Raw genomic sequence first — 13938 nt, 5'->3', positions numbered from 1 at the left:
GTGCTTATAAAGGGAAAACATTTCAAACCCCAAAACATGCTTGGTTAGAACATCGTATAAGCGCCCCATTTAACAGTCGCACTGCTATATTTTTGACAAACATTGTATTTTGTGCATCCTTAATTATATTCAAACGTGACATTACTCCATGTGAGAGTTTATTATTTGGAAAATGACCAGAAAGAAAGCGCCTAAAAAGAAGACAGAAATTGTTTTTGATCCACAAAAAAGAAAGTAAGTACGCAATGGAGATAAATTACTGATATTGATCATTAAAAATCTGCATGCCCTTAAAATAGGGAGTTTCTAACAGGATTTCGTAAGCGTAAAAATGAAAGACGTAAAAGAGCCCAACAGGAATTGGAAAGAAATTTGAAAGAAGAACGGAAACGTATACGCCTGGAAATTAAGGATGGCATAAAACATATGAAGAAATCTTATGAGCCCTTAAAGGAAATCACAGAGGCGGATAAAGTCAATGAAGACGAATATGAAGATGATGATGTCAAAGTAAAGATTGTTGAATTGTCCACTGGAGATTTAGCTGCACAAAGATGTATGCTTGGACAAAATCAAGCGGAGGATACAGACGAAAGTGTTGATGAGGGAGAGGAGGATGATGAAGAGGATAATTCTAATCGCATACCGGGCATGGACTTTGACATCAATGCTAAAAGGAAGCGAAAATATTCCGATAATGAAGAAAATAATACAGATACAGGAAAAAAGAAGCCAAAGATGGATAAGCCCAATTTAGATTTGAAAACTAAAAAAGAACTGGACCACTTTAAAAAAGTTAAAACGTTGAAGAAAATAAAGAAAAGTAAAGTTTTTAAGATGAAGGAACAACTTGACAAAAAAGCCAATCAAAAGAAAGCGAGAAAGGACAAGAACAACTCACTAAAAAGTATACCTGCCCATATGCGAAAAAAGAAGAAATTCCAAAAGAATCCATATAATAAGGGACGACTAATGAATAGAAAGCAGTTAAGACGAAAAAATAATAGCTAATGAAAGAATTGAATAAATTTACTGAATACAACAACTATGTTTCGCATATTTTAGGAAATGCCAGGGTATCCATCATGGTAAGAAATATGTGAGGGGGTAACTGAAAATATTTTCTATACGAAAGGTTGGAAATATCTTAAACTCTGAGACCTTAAAGTAGTACGGAAGACCGATAAGTTTTATAATTTTGGCAAGTTAATATGCGAACTAAAAATGATATACCGTTTTGAAAACTAATTTCATATAGATCCTTGGTCGCCATAGAAGTCATATAAGCAATTTGTTTCATTACAAGCCTATATGACTAATTGCAACAGATTCATATTCATCTAGTAAGTTTCAAGCGCATCGAAAAAAATTGACGCTCCAGATATTAATAATGGTTATCGTTTTATATGAAGGCTATAACTTATCTAACAAACGGTGATACCACAATGTGAGATGTCGTTCGGACTCGGCTATAAAAAGGAGGTCCCTTGTCATTGAGCTAAACACACTCAGTGATAAGAAAGAAATTTACCATTGTAGTATCACAATGGACTGAATAGTCCAAGTGAGCCTGATACATCGGGCTGCCACCATACCTAATCTAACCTAATTATCTACCAATATGAACCTTGTGTGAATTTCAATAATGTGAGGATAAGGAATATAGGCTGTTCATGGAGTCAAATCTGGGACTCGGTTTATATAGGTATCTTTTATCTTTTGAGGGCGAGTTTAATGCCGGGTTGGATCGTTTTAGGCATAGGGTCTTGGTGAATGGTTTGATGGTTAATGTGGCTAAGACGAAAGCCTTGTTGTTTAGGTCGAACAGGGGGCACTCTCAATTGCCTGATTTGTTCCTTGGGAATGATAGGCATCGTTGTTTGGGTGTTGCACTCGACTCGACTTGATGCTCTGTCTGGAAGGATCGTGTCTACTTTGCGTAGGATTTATTCATCGAATTTACTTTTGCCTCTCTATGTCAGGCTCAAATTGGTTCATTCGCTCTTAATGTCTCAAGTTCTTTATGGCCTTGAACTTATCTCAGGCTTCTCTGCACAACTTTTTGCGATGCTCAGACGGACTGTGAATGTGATTGTGCGCTTTGTTCGAAGGAGGGATCCTATTTCCGGTTACGTAAGGGGTTTTCTTGGCCTCTCCTTTTGTAATTTTGTTGACTATCGGAATCTTTTTTTGATTACATAAAGATATATATTCCTCTATTCCTTTATCTTTAGGTTCTTTCTTCTCCTTTTCGCGCTCGTCAAGGAATCCACAGTTATTTGTTCCCCGTATTAGGAGAAGCATTTTTGCTAAATCTTTTCTAGTGAGAATTGTACGTTGTTGAAATGTATTTGATAATGACTACAAAAATTCCTACCGTATTGCATGCCTTTCGAATAAAAGAAGTTTCAGGATATCCAATAATTCGAGAAGACTCGGCTGTTTATAAAACTCCACATCTAATTATGAATCAATGAGGGCCAATTTTGTGTCGTTAAGTCATATAGATAACGCCAATCATTTAAAATTTGCTTAAGAAGACTGGAAATCTGAATATCATACATGGGATATACTGTCGAATTTCCCTATAATGAATCTTGGGAAGAAAAAGCTGTGTTTTTGAAATTTATTCTATATAGAGAGAGTTTCATTGTATAGAAGTTCGACTGTATATCAAATTATTGGTCGATATGGAAAAACTTTGTGTGATTATTATAATGTACCGCGGATCGAATAAAATAATACCTTCAAGAAATTCCAGAAAATCCAATACAGGGATTGATAGATGCATGATGTGGGTCAATTATTTTATAGTTACTGGAGATCTTAGATCACTTAGCGTAATCAATTTAGAGCGAATCGTGTAAACAATAGAATTTAAGGACTGACTATCAATACACAAATTTGGGAAAGGTTTATATGAGGGCTATATCTAATCAAAAATTTTTTTTTTGGTTTAGGGTCCGTTTTAATGTCAGGCTTTCAAATTGAAGAAGAACAGATTAAAAACAAGTATATACGGCCGTAAGTTCGGTAAGGCCGAATCTTATGTACCCTCCACCATGGATTGCGTAAACTTCTACTAAAGTCTGTCATCAACAATCCAATTACTTGGGTTGTGGTAATACTTACCAAGATATCGTAAAGCTTCTGGACATTGTCTTCTAAATTCAAAGTTAGTCCATACGTGGAATATATTAGACAAAAAAAGACAGATTAAATACGTATATAATTCAGTTCATGACCGGCATATATAGGGAAATCTACAAATAATTAGAACCGATAGGAACTTTTGCGCGGTAATTAGAGAGGAGGAATTGAAATATGGGGATCGCTTTATATGGGGGCTATATACAATTATGACGGCGTATGGACCAAGTTTGACATGGTTGTTAGCGGCCATATACTAGCACAATGTACCAAATCGGATGAATTTTGTTCCTCAAAGAGGCTTCGGAGATCAAATCTGGGGATCCATATACTAACAGAAAATTTCAACTGAATCGGAAACTAGCTCCTCCAAGAGGCTCTAAAACTAAATCTAGGGATCGGTTTATATGGGGGCTATATATGATTAAGTACCGATGTAGGCCAATTTTTTGACTGGTTGTTGGAGACCACATACCACGTACCAAATTTCAACCGGATCGGATGAATGTTGCTCCTTCAAGAGACTCCGTCATATCTGGGGATCGGTTTATATGGGTGCTATATATAATTATCAATCGATATGGACCAATTTTTGTATGGTTGTTAGAGTCTTTATACTTACAACAATCAATCGGATCGGATGAATTTTGCTCCTCTAAAAGGCTTCGGAGGTCAAATCTGGTGATCGGTTTATATGACGGCTATACGTATAAGTTATCCAATATGGCCCATTTGCAATACCATCCGACCTACATCAATAACAACTATTTGTGCCAAGTTTTAAGTCGATAGATGATTTCGTTCGGAAGTTAGCGTGATTTCAACAGAGGGAAGTGGCTAGATCGACTCAGAATTTCATCACGACCCAGAAGAATGGGGTCTTAGAGCAATATTTCGATGTGTTACAAACGGAATGATCATCCTATGGTTGACGGTATAACAAATCTTTATGAAGTCTCGCTACATTCAGGACATCCGCAAGCAATCCTTTGCTAAAAGGTATACAAAAATAGCCTACACACAAAATAATTTTTTTCTGATTCAATCTCCAAGTTAATTGTTCCAATTAATTTTTCAATCGAAATGTCTTCAATCACAGAAATGGTAATATCAATTAAAAAAATTATTTAAAGTCAATACAACACGTACACTGATGTGGCAGCCGCTGGCCAATGGATGGGGTCCATCGGGTCAATCCGGTACACAGAACCTGCCGCCGTGGGATTGAATTGATTTTGATTGATGGGATTTCAGTCACCTTTGGCGACGTGACTGTGACTGATCCGAAGAGATGCGCCAAATACTTCAACCGACTGTTTGTCGAGCATCCCGAGAGTGATAGAGCGAAAAGGAGAGCCACTCGTCGCATACGTGGTCTCCGAGCTGACGACACATCACAATTTACCGCAGCCGAAGTTACCAATGTCATCAACAGCACGAAACCATCTAAGGCGCTGGGCCCCGACGGATTTTCAATGCTAATGCTGAAGCATCTGGGAATACTGGGAGTTGGGTACCTGACCAGACTCCTCAATTTGTCCTTGGAATCACTCATTATACCCGATGTATGGAAGATCCCTTCTCTCGCCAGTAGCTGACACTTGAGGCACTACTCCTCCCCAGCCTTGTGGAGAATTTTCCAGCTGCCCACCATCAACATGGATTCCGTAAGGTACACAGTACGACGACAGTCTTACATGCCATTTCGACACATATTAATAGGGGACTTAATCAGCCCAAACCGTGTCATAGGACGGTCCTCGTGGCGCTTGACCTATCGAAAGCGTTCGATACGTTCAACCATGCCACATTATTCGAGGACATCGAGAACACGTCCCTACCGGCAGGAACGAAACGTTGGGTTCTGAATTATATGTGTGGACGACAGTCGTACGTGGAATTCAGGGACAAGAAGTCAAAACCCTGTAGAGTTAAACAGGGAGTTCCCCAGGGCGGGGTGATATCTCCGGCACTGTTTAACCTCTACCTGTCCTCGATTCCACCCCCTCCTGACGGCGTCTTGATTGTGTCTTATGCGGACGATTGCACAATCATGGCATCCGGGCCCATTGTTGATGACATTTGCGATCGATTAAATGTCTACCTCGCTGATCTTACCAGTTATTTCACTGCAAGAAATTTGAGGATATCTCCCACCAAATCCTCAGCCACACTATTCACTACATGGACGGCGGAAGTACGCAGGCATTTGAATGTCAGAGTCGATGGCGAAACAATTCCGACAACAAATTACCCCAAGATTCTCGGGGTCACATTCGACAGCATTTATAAGTCGTCAGCCCATGCCACTGCAATTTGTGATAAGCTCCGCGGTAGAAACAATGTCCTCAAGTCGCTTGCCGGCAGCACTTGGGGTGCGGACAAAGAAACCTTGTTAACTACATATAAGGCAATTGGCCGGTCAGTGGTAAACTATGCAGCGCCAGTGTGGACACCTCAAACGAGCGATACGCAGTGGAATAACATACAGACCTGTCAGAACGCTGCCCTTAGAACCGCAACAGGATGTCTCCGCAGTACACCCCTGGATCACCTTTATGCGGAGACCAAGATCATCCCAGTGCGTCGACACAACTACATGTTGTCAAAGCAGTACCTCTTGGGTTGCCATCGAAGTTGTCATCCGAATCACCATCTTGTGGATAGACAACCTCCACCCAGGAATGTAAGGGGTTGATCTTCACCTTCTAGAGCCAGAGATCCAGCGTTACAAAAGAGAGCCTCTAGATCAGGCAGCATACCAGACAGGTCTGAACAGGATTCATGAGGATACTTTAGCTGAAGCGGTGAGAAGCTACAAGGTTAATCCTGTTCTCGGAGTCCGACCGCCGCCCATTGCACCGGAGGAGAGAGACCTCCCACTGCAGACAAGGGTAGTTTTGGCCCAACTAAGATCAGGCAAGTGCAGCCGCCTCAATTCATACTTATCAGTGATTGATAGCAGCGTAGCTGACGTGTGTCCCATATGTAATCAAGGGCCACATGACACTCGTCACCTTTTTGCTTGCCCAGCTAAGCCTACCCGTCTGATTTTTGATTCAATTAAACATTTGTTGAATCAATTTTAATTAGAAAAATTAACGTGACATTTTTTTCTGCGTAGGCTGACATACTGCATAAACAATGGCATTTCAGTCAGCATTCTGCATTCGTGCGAACAAGTTGTTTTGCTATGGCGTCTCCTACTAAATCAGTTTGTGCTAAATGTTTTGAATCTCTAAGTGCAAGCATATCAGTTAAATGCAGAATTTGTAATTCAAGATTTCATAGACTTTGTGCTGGAATTGAGAATGAAGTTCAGTTTAAAATTCTGAAGCAGTCGAGTAATATTGTTTACAATTGCAATGATTGCTTAAATTTATCGAAAGATTTGGTGGCTGCTGTCAGGCTGTTGTCAAATGAAGTGAGAGAGTTGAAGTTGAGTTTTACGTCTTTTATTAACAGCTCTGAGACAAGTGCAAGAGTAATCTGTAATGCACCTTTACAAGCCAATATAAATAATGATTTGGCGCCCACTCTTTCTGATGCTTTGGTTGCTGATACGGCTTCTTATGATTTGCTTGTTACTGAATGTGTTGTTGCCCCAATGGGTAATAATTTTAATAAGAGTAATTCTCTTCACAATAGTCTTGGCTCTAATACTATTGCGCATGAAGTTGTTCCTGCTTTGAGTGCTGTTAGTGCTCGTACTCAGTTATTAATTGCCCAACGAACAATACTGGGTGGAATCATATCAAACGTAATAAACGTAATCGTATTATTTTTGGTGATAATATTAATGCAGAATTAGCTGTAGTAACTAATAAAAAATGGATTCATATATCAGCGTTTAAGCCGACTGTGACAGCAGAGCAAATTATTGAATATGTTTGTAAATACTCAAATATTAGTCGTAGCCATTTGGAATGTTTTCGACTAGTTAAGAAAGATGTTGATGTTAATAGTTTAAGCAAAATTTCGTTTAAATTGGGAATCTCTGCAGGTTTTTATAATGAGCTTTTTACGTCTTCTTTATGGCCTGCTGATGTTAAAATACGGCCGTTTCAGTTTTTTCAGAAACCAATACAGTTAGAAGCATCGTCTTAAAGGACGAACAAATTAAATTTCGTAAGCTTAGAATATATTAACAAAATATTGGTGGCATGAGGACTAAATTGTCTATGGTCTTTAATGGGTCTATTAACTGGGATGTCGATATATTTGTATTGGTGGAAACATGGTTGAACTCAGATTTTTATAATGAGGAAATATTTAATGCTGATATTTATACCATTTACCGCAAAGATAGGGATTACATTAAATCTAATTGTGTTAAAGGTGGTGGCGTTTTAATTGCTGTAAGAAAAAAGTTAATTTCATCGCTTTGTGTGTTGCATAATTCAGATTCCTTACTCGATCAGTTATGTGTCTCAATATCTGGGGTTAGTGGTACTATAAATCTGGTGGTCTCATATATTCCACCTAATAGCCCAGATAATTTGTATAATGCTCATGTTCAAAATGTATTAGATCTAGCTGAGAGTGGTAGTAAATTGTTGGTCTTTGGGGATTTTAATCTTGGTAGGGTCATTTGATGCTATTGAGAATGTTATGATTCCTTATAACGTTAATAGTTTATCTGAGATGAATCTAGTTGATTCGTTCTTTAGTTTGAATTTAGTGCAAATTAATCAATTTTTCAATCTTCTTAATAAAATATTAGATCTTGTGTTTATTGATAAGGATTTGAAGTATTCTATTAATGAGTGTTTAAATCCCTTGTCCAAAGTTGATATGCACCACAAGGCGTTGGAATTACATGTTGAGTTTTATGTTTTTTCTAAAATTGCTTATGATAGTAGCCTTTTGGATTTTAAGAAATGTGATTTTAATTTATTTAATAAATTAATCGGAAATATTGATTGGAATAGTTTGTTTGCAAATTATAACCTATCCGATTGTTATAAAAATTTTTTAAAAGTTATGAATAAGTTGTGTGAGGAGAATTTAACTCTTTTAAAGCCCAGAACTTATAAGCTTCCATGGTACACAAATGGATTAAAACGCATCAAGAATAAAAGAAATAAATTTTTTAAGCGTTGGAAAACATCAAATGATCCACATGATAAATATTGGCATGAATATTTTTCGAGAGAATTTAACTTTTTGAATAAGTTTTTGTATAAGCAGTATTTGCTTAATTTTGAAATTAATATTAAATTAATATTTCCTATTTCCCCCCAATAAAATAGCAAATTGATTTTATGTATCGTACATACATTTTATTATGATTATTTAGTCTTCTTAATATTTTGGGAGGGAGTATACAGAATAAACTTGAAGTTGTATCCCCTACTTTAGATGTTCTTTGTTGTTTTCTTTTTTTTTATTTTGTTTTTGAATAGCATTACTTTTATACATAGCTCAGTTTATATAATCGATTATGTACAAAACTTATCTGTTAAAACTATATTATAAAAACTAACTTTAATAAAGCGAATCAAACGCATTTTCATTCATTCAAAATTTCAAAGAAATATATAAACATTTCTTTTTCTATATATTTTAGGTAATTCACAAAAGATTTTGTGATTGTTATATTAGAATATAATATTGGGTATTTCAAATGTATATATAAGTATTATGTTTAAAATTATAAAATAAAAAAAAAAAACATCTTTTTTAAGTTTATTTTGATTTTTCATTATTATTTTTTGTGGGTAAATATTTATTCTGAATCAATAGGGGTTTTGGTTGATTTTGTAGATGTAAATTTCATTTTCATAAAAAAAAAAGAAAAAAAAAAAACAATATTATGTTTCACAGATGCTCAAATTTGACCATAAATAAATTGTAAATTGTTGCTTATCGAGGAACTTACTAAATAAAACAATAATTAGTTAATAAACATAACAAAAAAGTTTCAACTAAAAATTGTGTGCTAGAATTTAAAATCTAAATTAATAATTAATTTGCGTTGCATTGAACAAAAATAAGAAAAAAACAATATATGGGAATTGTTTTAAATTAGAATTAGTTGTATAACCCAATGTGGTATATATATCAAACAAATAAACAAATCAAAGGAAAAATATTAACGTGACTCCTGTTTGTTTGCTATAAACATATTTTTTGCGTGTCAAGCAATTTTAAAATATTCTTTTATTCTTAGAATCCCAATATATTCATCATTTATATTACTATTATTCTAATTCAAAACAAACCAAATAAAAATACAATTATTTTGTTTAAAAGCATGTACATTTCTAATTATGTTAGTTTACACTCATACTAATGAGTTGTGTTGTGTAAAATTAAAATTATTTTGTTAAGAATCATGACGTCTGTGTATATTGTTCATGCCACCACTGCTAATCATATTCTTTTTGCCAAATTTATGTGGGAATCTTTGAAATTTGAATTTGTTGCGGTGGAAGTTTTGGCGGAAACCGCCACCACCACCACCCATGTAGTTATAACGTTTCCAGCGTTTTTGATTATCCTGTTCCTGGAATGGATTGTAACCGGGTGTAGTTGTATTGTTATATTGATCCTTGGGTGCTTTTACTTTCTTTTGACGTCCACGATCCATTTCATTTTCTTCATCATCCTCCCAGTCGCGCTGGCGCTGTTCGCGTGCATCGCTCAATATCTGCAATTATAAAAGACAAGAGCGTTGTTTGTGTGGAAAGGTTTGTAGGTATTATTGTAATTTGCTCTCCCGGCTAGGAGATCGAATAGATGGTGAACCAATTTTTTATATTTATCTAGCTATTTGGATAGTACTTCTGATCGAAAAAAATAGAAATTAAAAAATAATATATATATATATATATATATATATATATATATATATATATATATATATATATATATATATATATATATATATATATATATATATATATATATATAGTTTATAATTAAAATCTACTAATGAAAAACAGTAATAGCAAATGTAACCTTGGGGTCAAGGTGTCTTTAACCCTCCTGTATGTGATAACCGATACCAGCGTAATGAGGTCCCGTGGGTCCCACAATAAAAAAGGATGGTAGAGAGGTTATCCCTACGATACTTTTCGATTAATTACTGTAGGTGGACTCTTGTATGACGCACAAATATAGATATTTTTGTATTATTTAGTTTTTAATTGGATACAGATAATGTTTAAATTTTTGATAAGTATTCTAGAGGCCCTGATGTTTGTCGCAGGCTTTGTACCTATAAGTATACTTATAGGTACCGTGCAACAATATATTGTTTTTGTAGTTGAATGTTCTGAACACATTGGATTTTTGAAGGAAAAACTGTTCGCAGTATTATTGGTATAGTGGTTGCTCCAAATTGAGGCACATCTTTCCAAATTCCAGGAGCCGATGGGTCTGGAACATGTATAGAAATATAAAAACCTAGATCGACCACGATTTCTATGAAGTTCAAATAACTTTGTTTGCACTTGTAGTTTCACAATAGTGGATTTAATACAATGAATGAAAAAGTCATAAACCATCACGCTGCAAATTATATAAAAGATAATGTTATGTATGAATGAAAATCAAAAAGGTCCAGCGGGACCTCATCATGCACAGAAGGGTTAAACAGTGATTTTATACATATCTCGCTTCCACTATTGTATGGTCAAATTGTGATTAATATCAGTCCATAAATGAATATTGTAATTTATCTTGCATCGGCCTTACGGCTTTAAATTACAAAATTGAATAAAAAAATAAAATACTTTATTATTTTGTTTAACCTTCATATATGTGTTGCTTTTTATGTTTTTAATGTTAGGCTTAAACAATGCGCAATTTCTATTGAAATGCTTCCTATGTATTTCAAAATATTATTCAAATGGGATTTACGGTCATGAAGTACCTCTGCAGTTAAGATCCTAACATATATATAACATCGGCCCAGCAATGAATTTTCTTCTTTGTTTAATAAGACCATACATACACAATTGTTAGGTGTGTAAAATTTTGAAAAAAGAATTTAGGTGAGCGAAGGCCCTTTTGAGAGTTAATCCAGACACAGCAACAGATATACAAATGGGTATAGTTAGTAATTTTCCATAACAACCAGTAACTTTCTTCAAGGTTAATTTTTTTTTTTAAATTTTTTTTTTGAAAAAAAAAAAAATAAAATAAAATAAAAAACATTTATTCTCATTCTCATTACCATTACCATTATAATTTTAATTTTCTTTTTTAGTTTTAGTTTCAATGTTAGCGGTTAGGATACAATTTATCGTTGGGAATATAAATATAACATTTTTTAAAATTTTTTCCCTACTGCTGTTTTTGCAGTAGGGAATATATATAGGCATTCCTTATAGTGTAAACACAGATTTCCAAATAGGTCCATATGTTAGATTTTGCCAAAGGAATGGTTTTAAATCCAAATTCTAAATTTTCTTATTTTTCTAATGGCCCTATTTCCTTCCATTTGTAATGCGTCGAAGTATCGATTTGGACCATATATAGATTATTGTTTAGGAGATTTATGTATGACCGACCATATGCCTGTAAGTAGCCAACACACAGGCTTCTATTATGCGCTATATATGATCCGTATTGATTCATGTTTGGCTATAGTCCCTATATAGGCATATCATCAGGTTATTCTAACAAAATCTACCGTTTGTAACGATATTGGGTCTCTTTGAGGCTATGTTACTAATAAAGTCGAAATTAAATTAAAATCGTCAAAAGTTGAAAACGACTTAAAATAATATTGGGTGTCGACAATTTAGCTCGGCTCCAAAAACTGTAATTAATCGTAAAAAATGTCTGTCTGTTAATCGTAAAAAATTTGTCTTGTACTATGAACATATACGACGGCACAGTGGAATTGTCTTAGGCTTGTAAAGCGAATATACTGTATATTCGAATCGATTCCTGATTAGGATGATAGTTAGCATTCCCTCCTTGCTCACCAAGGGATATGGGTTCATACCAGACCGAACAGTTTTTCAGTGGTGGTTTATGCCGTTGACATTTCTAAGGGTATTATAGTTTCTTGAAACGGGTTCACCGTAATGTGAAATTCTTTTCGGACACGACTATAAAGCGGAATCCCTTGTCATTTAGCAAAACATAGAATCGGAAAGCACTCTTTGTTAAGAGATAAGCGAGCCTGAAAAAACCGACTAAATTTGGTTCCGACGTGATTTGACAAATTGTTGTATCTAATTAATATGGAATTACATCCGATTTGGTTACAAAAATGAAACAGATCTACTGTCAAATATTGTAAATGCCCACATCATCTCACATCACGCTTCTCCATATCTACTAAAAAGTCATGTTTTATATAGTCAGTAGTCAACAACATTAGCGCTGACGAAAAACGAACTGCTTCTAGTTTCTGTAAACTGCTCTAGATAGATGGGTAGCTCAATATCTCCTTTTCTCTCTGCAAGTTTGAACGAGTCAAAATATGTTTCAAACTAGAGGTGTGCGAGTGACACGAAATTCTCGTGGCACGCGTGAATCACGTGAGTCGTGAACAAAATCCAAAGCAACTCGTGTGTGAATGGAACTAAAATAAATATGTCGTGCGTGAGAAATAAAATCGGTTCGTGAGTGTGCGCCAAAAAAATTTCTGCATAATCACGCTCACGAAAAAAATCAAAACTTAATTCATACTCGTATGATAACTGAAATTAATTTAGCTCTCGAACTATATTCTATTTTTGAATTTTGTTACCTCTGCTGATTTCCGTTTGGAAAATGTCGTGAGTAACGTAAACTGTCGTGAATCGTGCATGACCGTGAGTCTTTAAAAGTAGTTCGTGCGTGAGTACTGATTTTCATTTCGTGAATGTGCGTGAGTGGAATTGGCTTGCACACGTATCGTGCGTGAATAAACATTTTGCTTCGTTAATGTGCGTGAGTGTGAGTGAAATTTCAGTCACGCGCATACCTCCATTTGAAAGCATTAATAGAAAAGTCACCACTGCAAATATTTCTAGATGGATCTATAGGTAAGACCATTGCTCTATATTGACAATTTCCATTATTAGATTTTAACTATTATTTATGATTGGAAAGAATGTGACTTGTATTCCCAATTTATGTTGACCCCATATAAACAGAATATACTTTTAATATCGTAGCATAGTAGTTACATAAAGAATTAATCCCTTTAGACCAATATACATAGTTGTACATTATTTCACAGTAAATGAAAATCATTATCAAACTTCAGAAAAAATATAAGCAAACATCATAACAGTATTTAAAAGTTAAATAATGAATAAATTACTTATACATTTGCATAGTTTATTGTGTTTTTTGTTTAATTACAGTGTCATTAAATTATAGTCAATATACAAAGTTTTATGATTAAATTAAAACTAAGAAATTAAATAATAAATTAAATTAAAATTACCTAAAAATATTCCTTATCAGCCCATTTCTATATACCATGTGTGTGTGTGTGTACATATTTTCAGTGTCCCATGTATGCGAAGAATTGGATAAAGAAAACTTTTTCAAAAATCCAGAATTTATGGTATTTTTCCCATTGAGGTATCTGTATCATAGGACCAGCCCTTCCTTTACGGTTTATGTCACCCTTTAGCCATCAATAGATTCATATCAAATGTTTCTGTGCTATTTTTTTTATATATATAATAAATGGATGACAACATATTTAAATTTTGTTCATGATTTGATTTCTTTTATATTCTATATTTTAGCTTCATTTTGAAGCACTTGAAGTGCTTTTTGATTCAATAATAAGAGAGCTCATCTTTAGCCATCAATAGATTCATATCAAAT

The 13938-nt window shown here is 34.7% G+C and overlaps 3 protein-coding genes across 3 annotated transcripts; 2 read left to right on the top strand and 1 right to left on the bottom strand.

Annotated features, from left to right (window-relative positions):
• vito (nucleolar protein viriato) lies at positions 1 to 1045 on the top strand. The gene is made up of 2 exons (XM_075306199.1): positions 1 to 234; positions 300 to 1045. The coding sequence occupies exons 1-2, from the start codon at positions 173 to 175 to the stop codon at positions 1009 to 1011; spliced, it is 774 nt and encodes a 257-aa protein (XP_075162314.1). The 5' UTR covers positions 1 to 172; the 3' UTR covers positions 1012 to 1045.
• A 5298-nt stretch (positions 1046 to 6343) lies between these two features.
• LOC142235882 (uncharacterized) lies at positions 6344 to 7257 on the top strand. Its single transcript, XM_075307134.1, has 2 exons — positions 6344 to 6893; positions 6956 to 7257. The coding sequence occupies exons 1-2, from the start codon at positions 6344 to 6346 to the stop codon at positions 7255 to 7257; spliced, it is 852 nt and encodes a 283-aa protein (XP_075163249.1).
• Positions 7258 to 8410: 1153 nt separating this feature from the next.
• LOC142236640 (ubiquitin carboxyl-terminal hydrolase 36-like) lies at positions 8411 to 13686 on the bottom strand. Its single transcript, XM_075307876.1, has 2 exons — positions 13547 to 13686; positions 8411 to 9802 (listed from the first exon to the last, which is right to left on the bottom strand). The coding sequence occupies exon 2, from the start codon at positions 9740 to 9742 to the stop codon at positions 9479 to 9481; it is 264 nt and encodes an 87-aa protein (XP_075163991.1). The 5' UTR covers positions 9743 to 9802; positions 13547 to 13686; the 3' UTR covers positions 8411 to 9478.
• Between the last annotated feature and the right edge of the window lie 252 nt (positions 13687 to 13938).

The sequence above is a fragment of the Haematobia irritans genome, chromosome 4, assembly GCF_050003625.1.
Source record: "Haematobia irritans isolate KBUSLIRL chromosome 4, ASM5000362v1, whole genome shotgun sequence".
In the NCBI taxonomy this organism is placed as follows: Eukaryota; Metazoa; Arthropoda; class Insecta; order Diptera; family Muscidae; genus Haematobia; species Haematobia irritans.
Note: the sequence above shows the minus strand (reverse complement) of the source record. Positions and strands in the feature narration are given on the sequence as shown.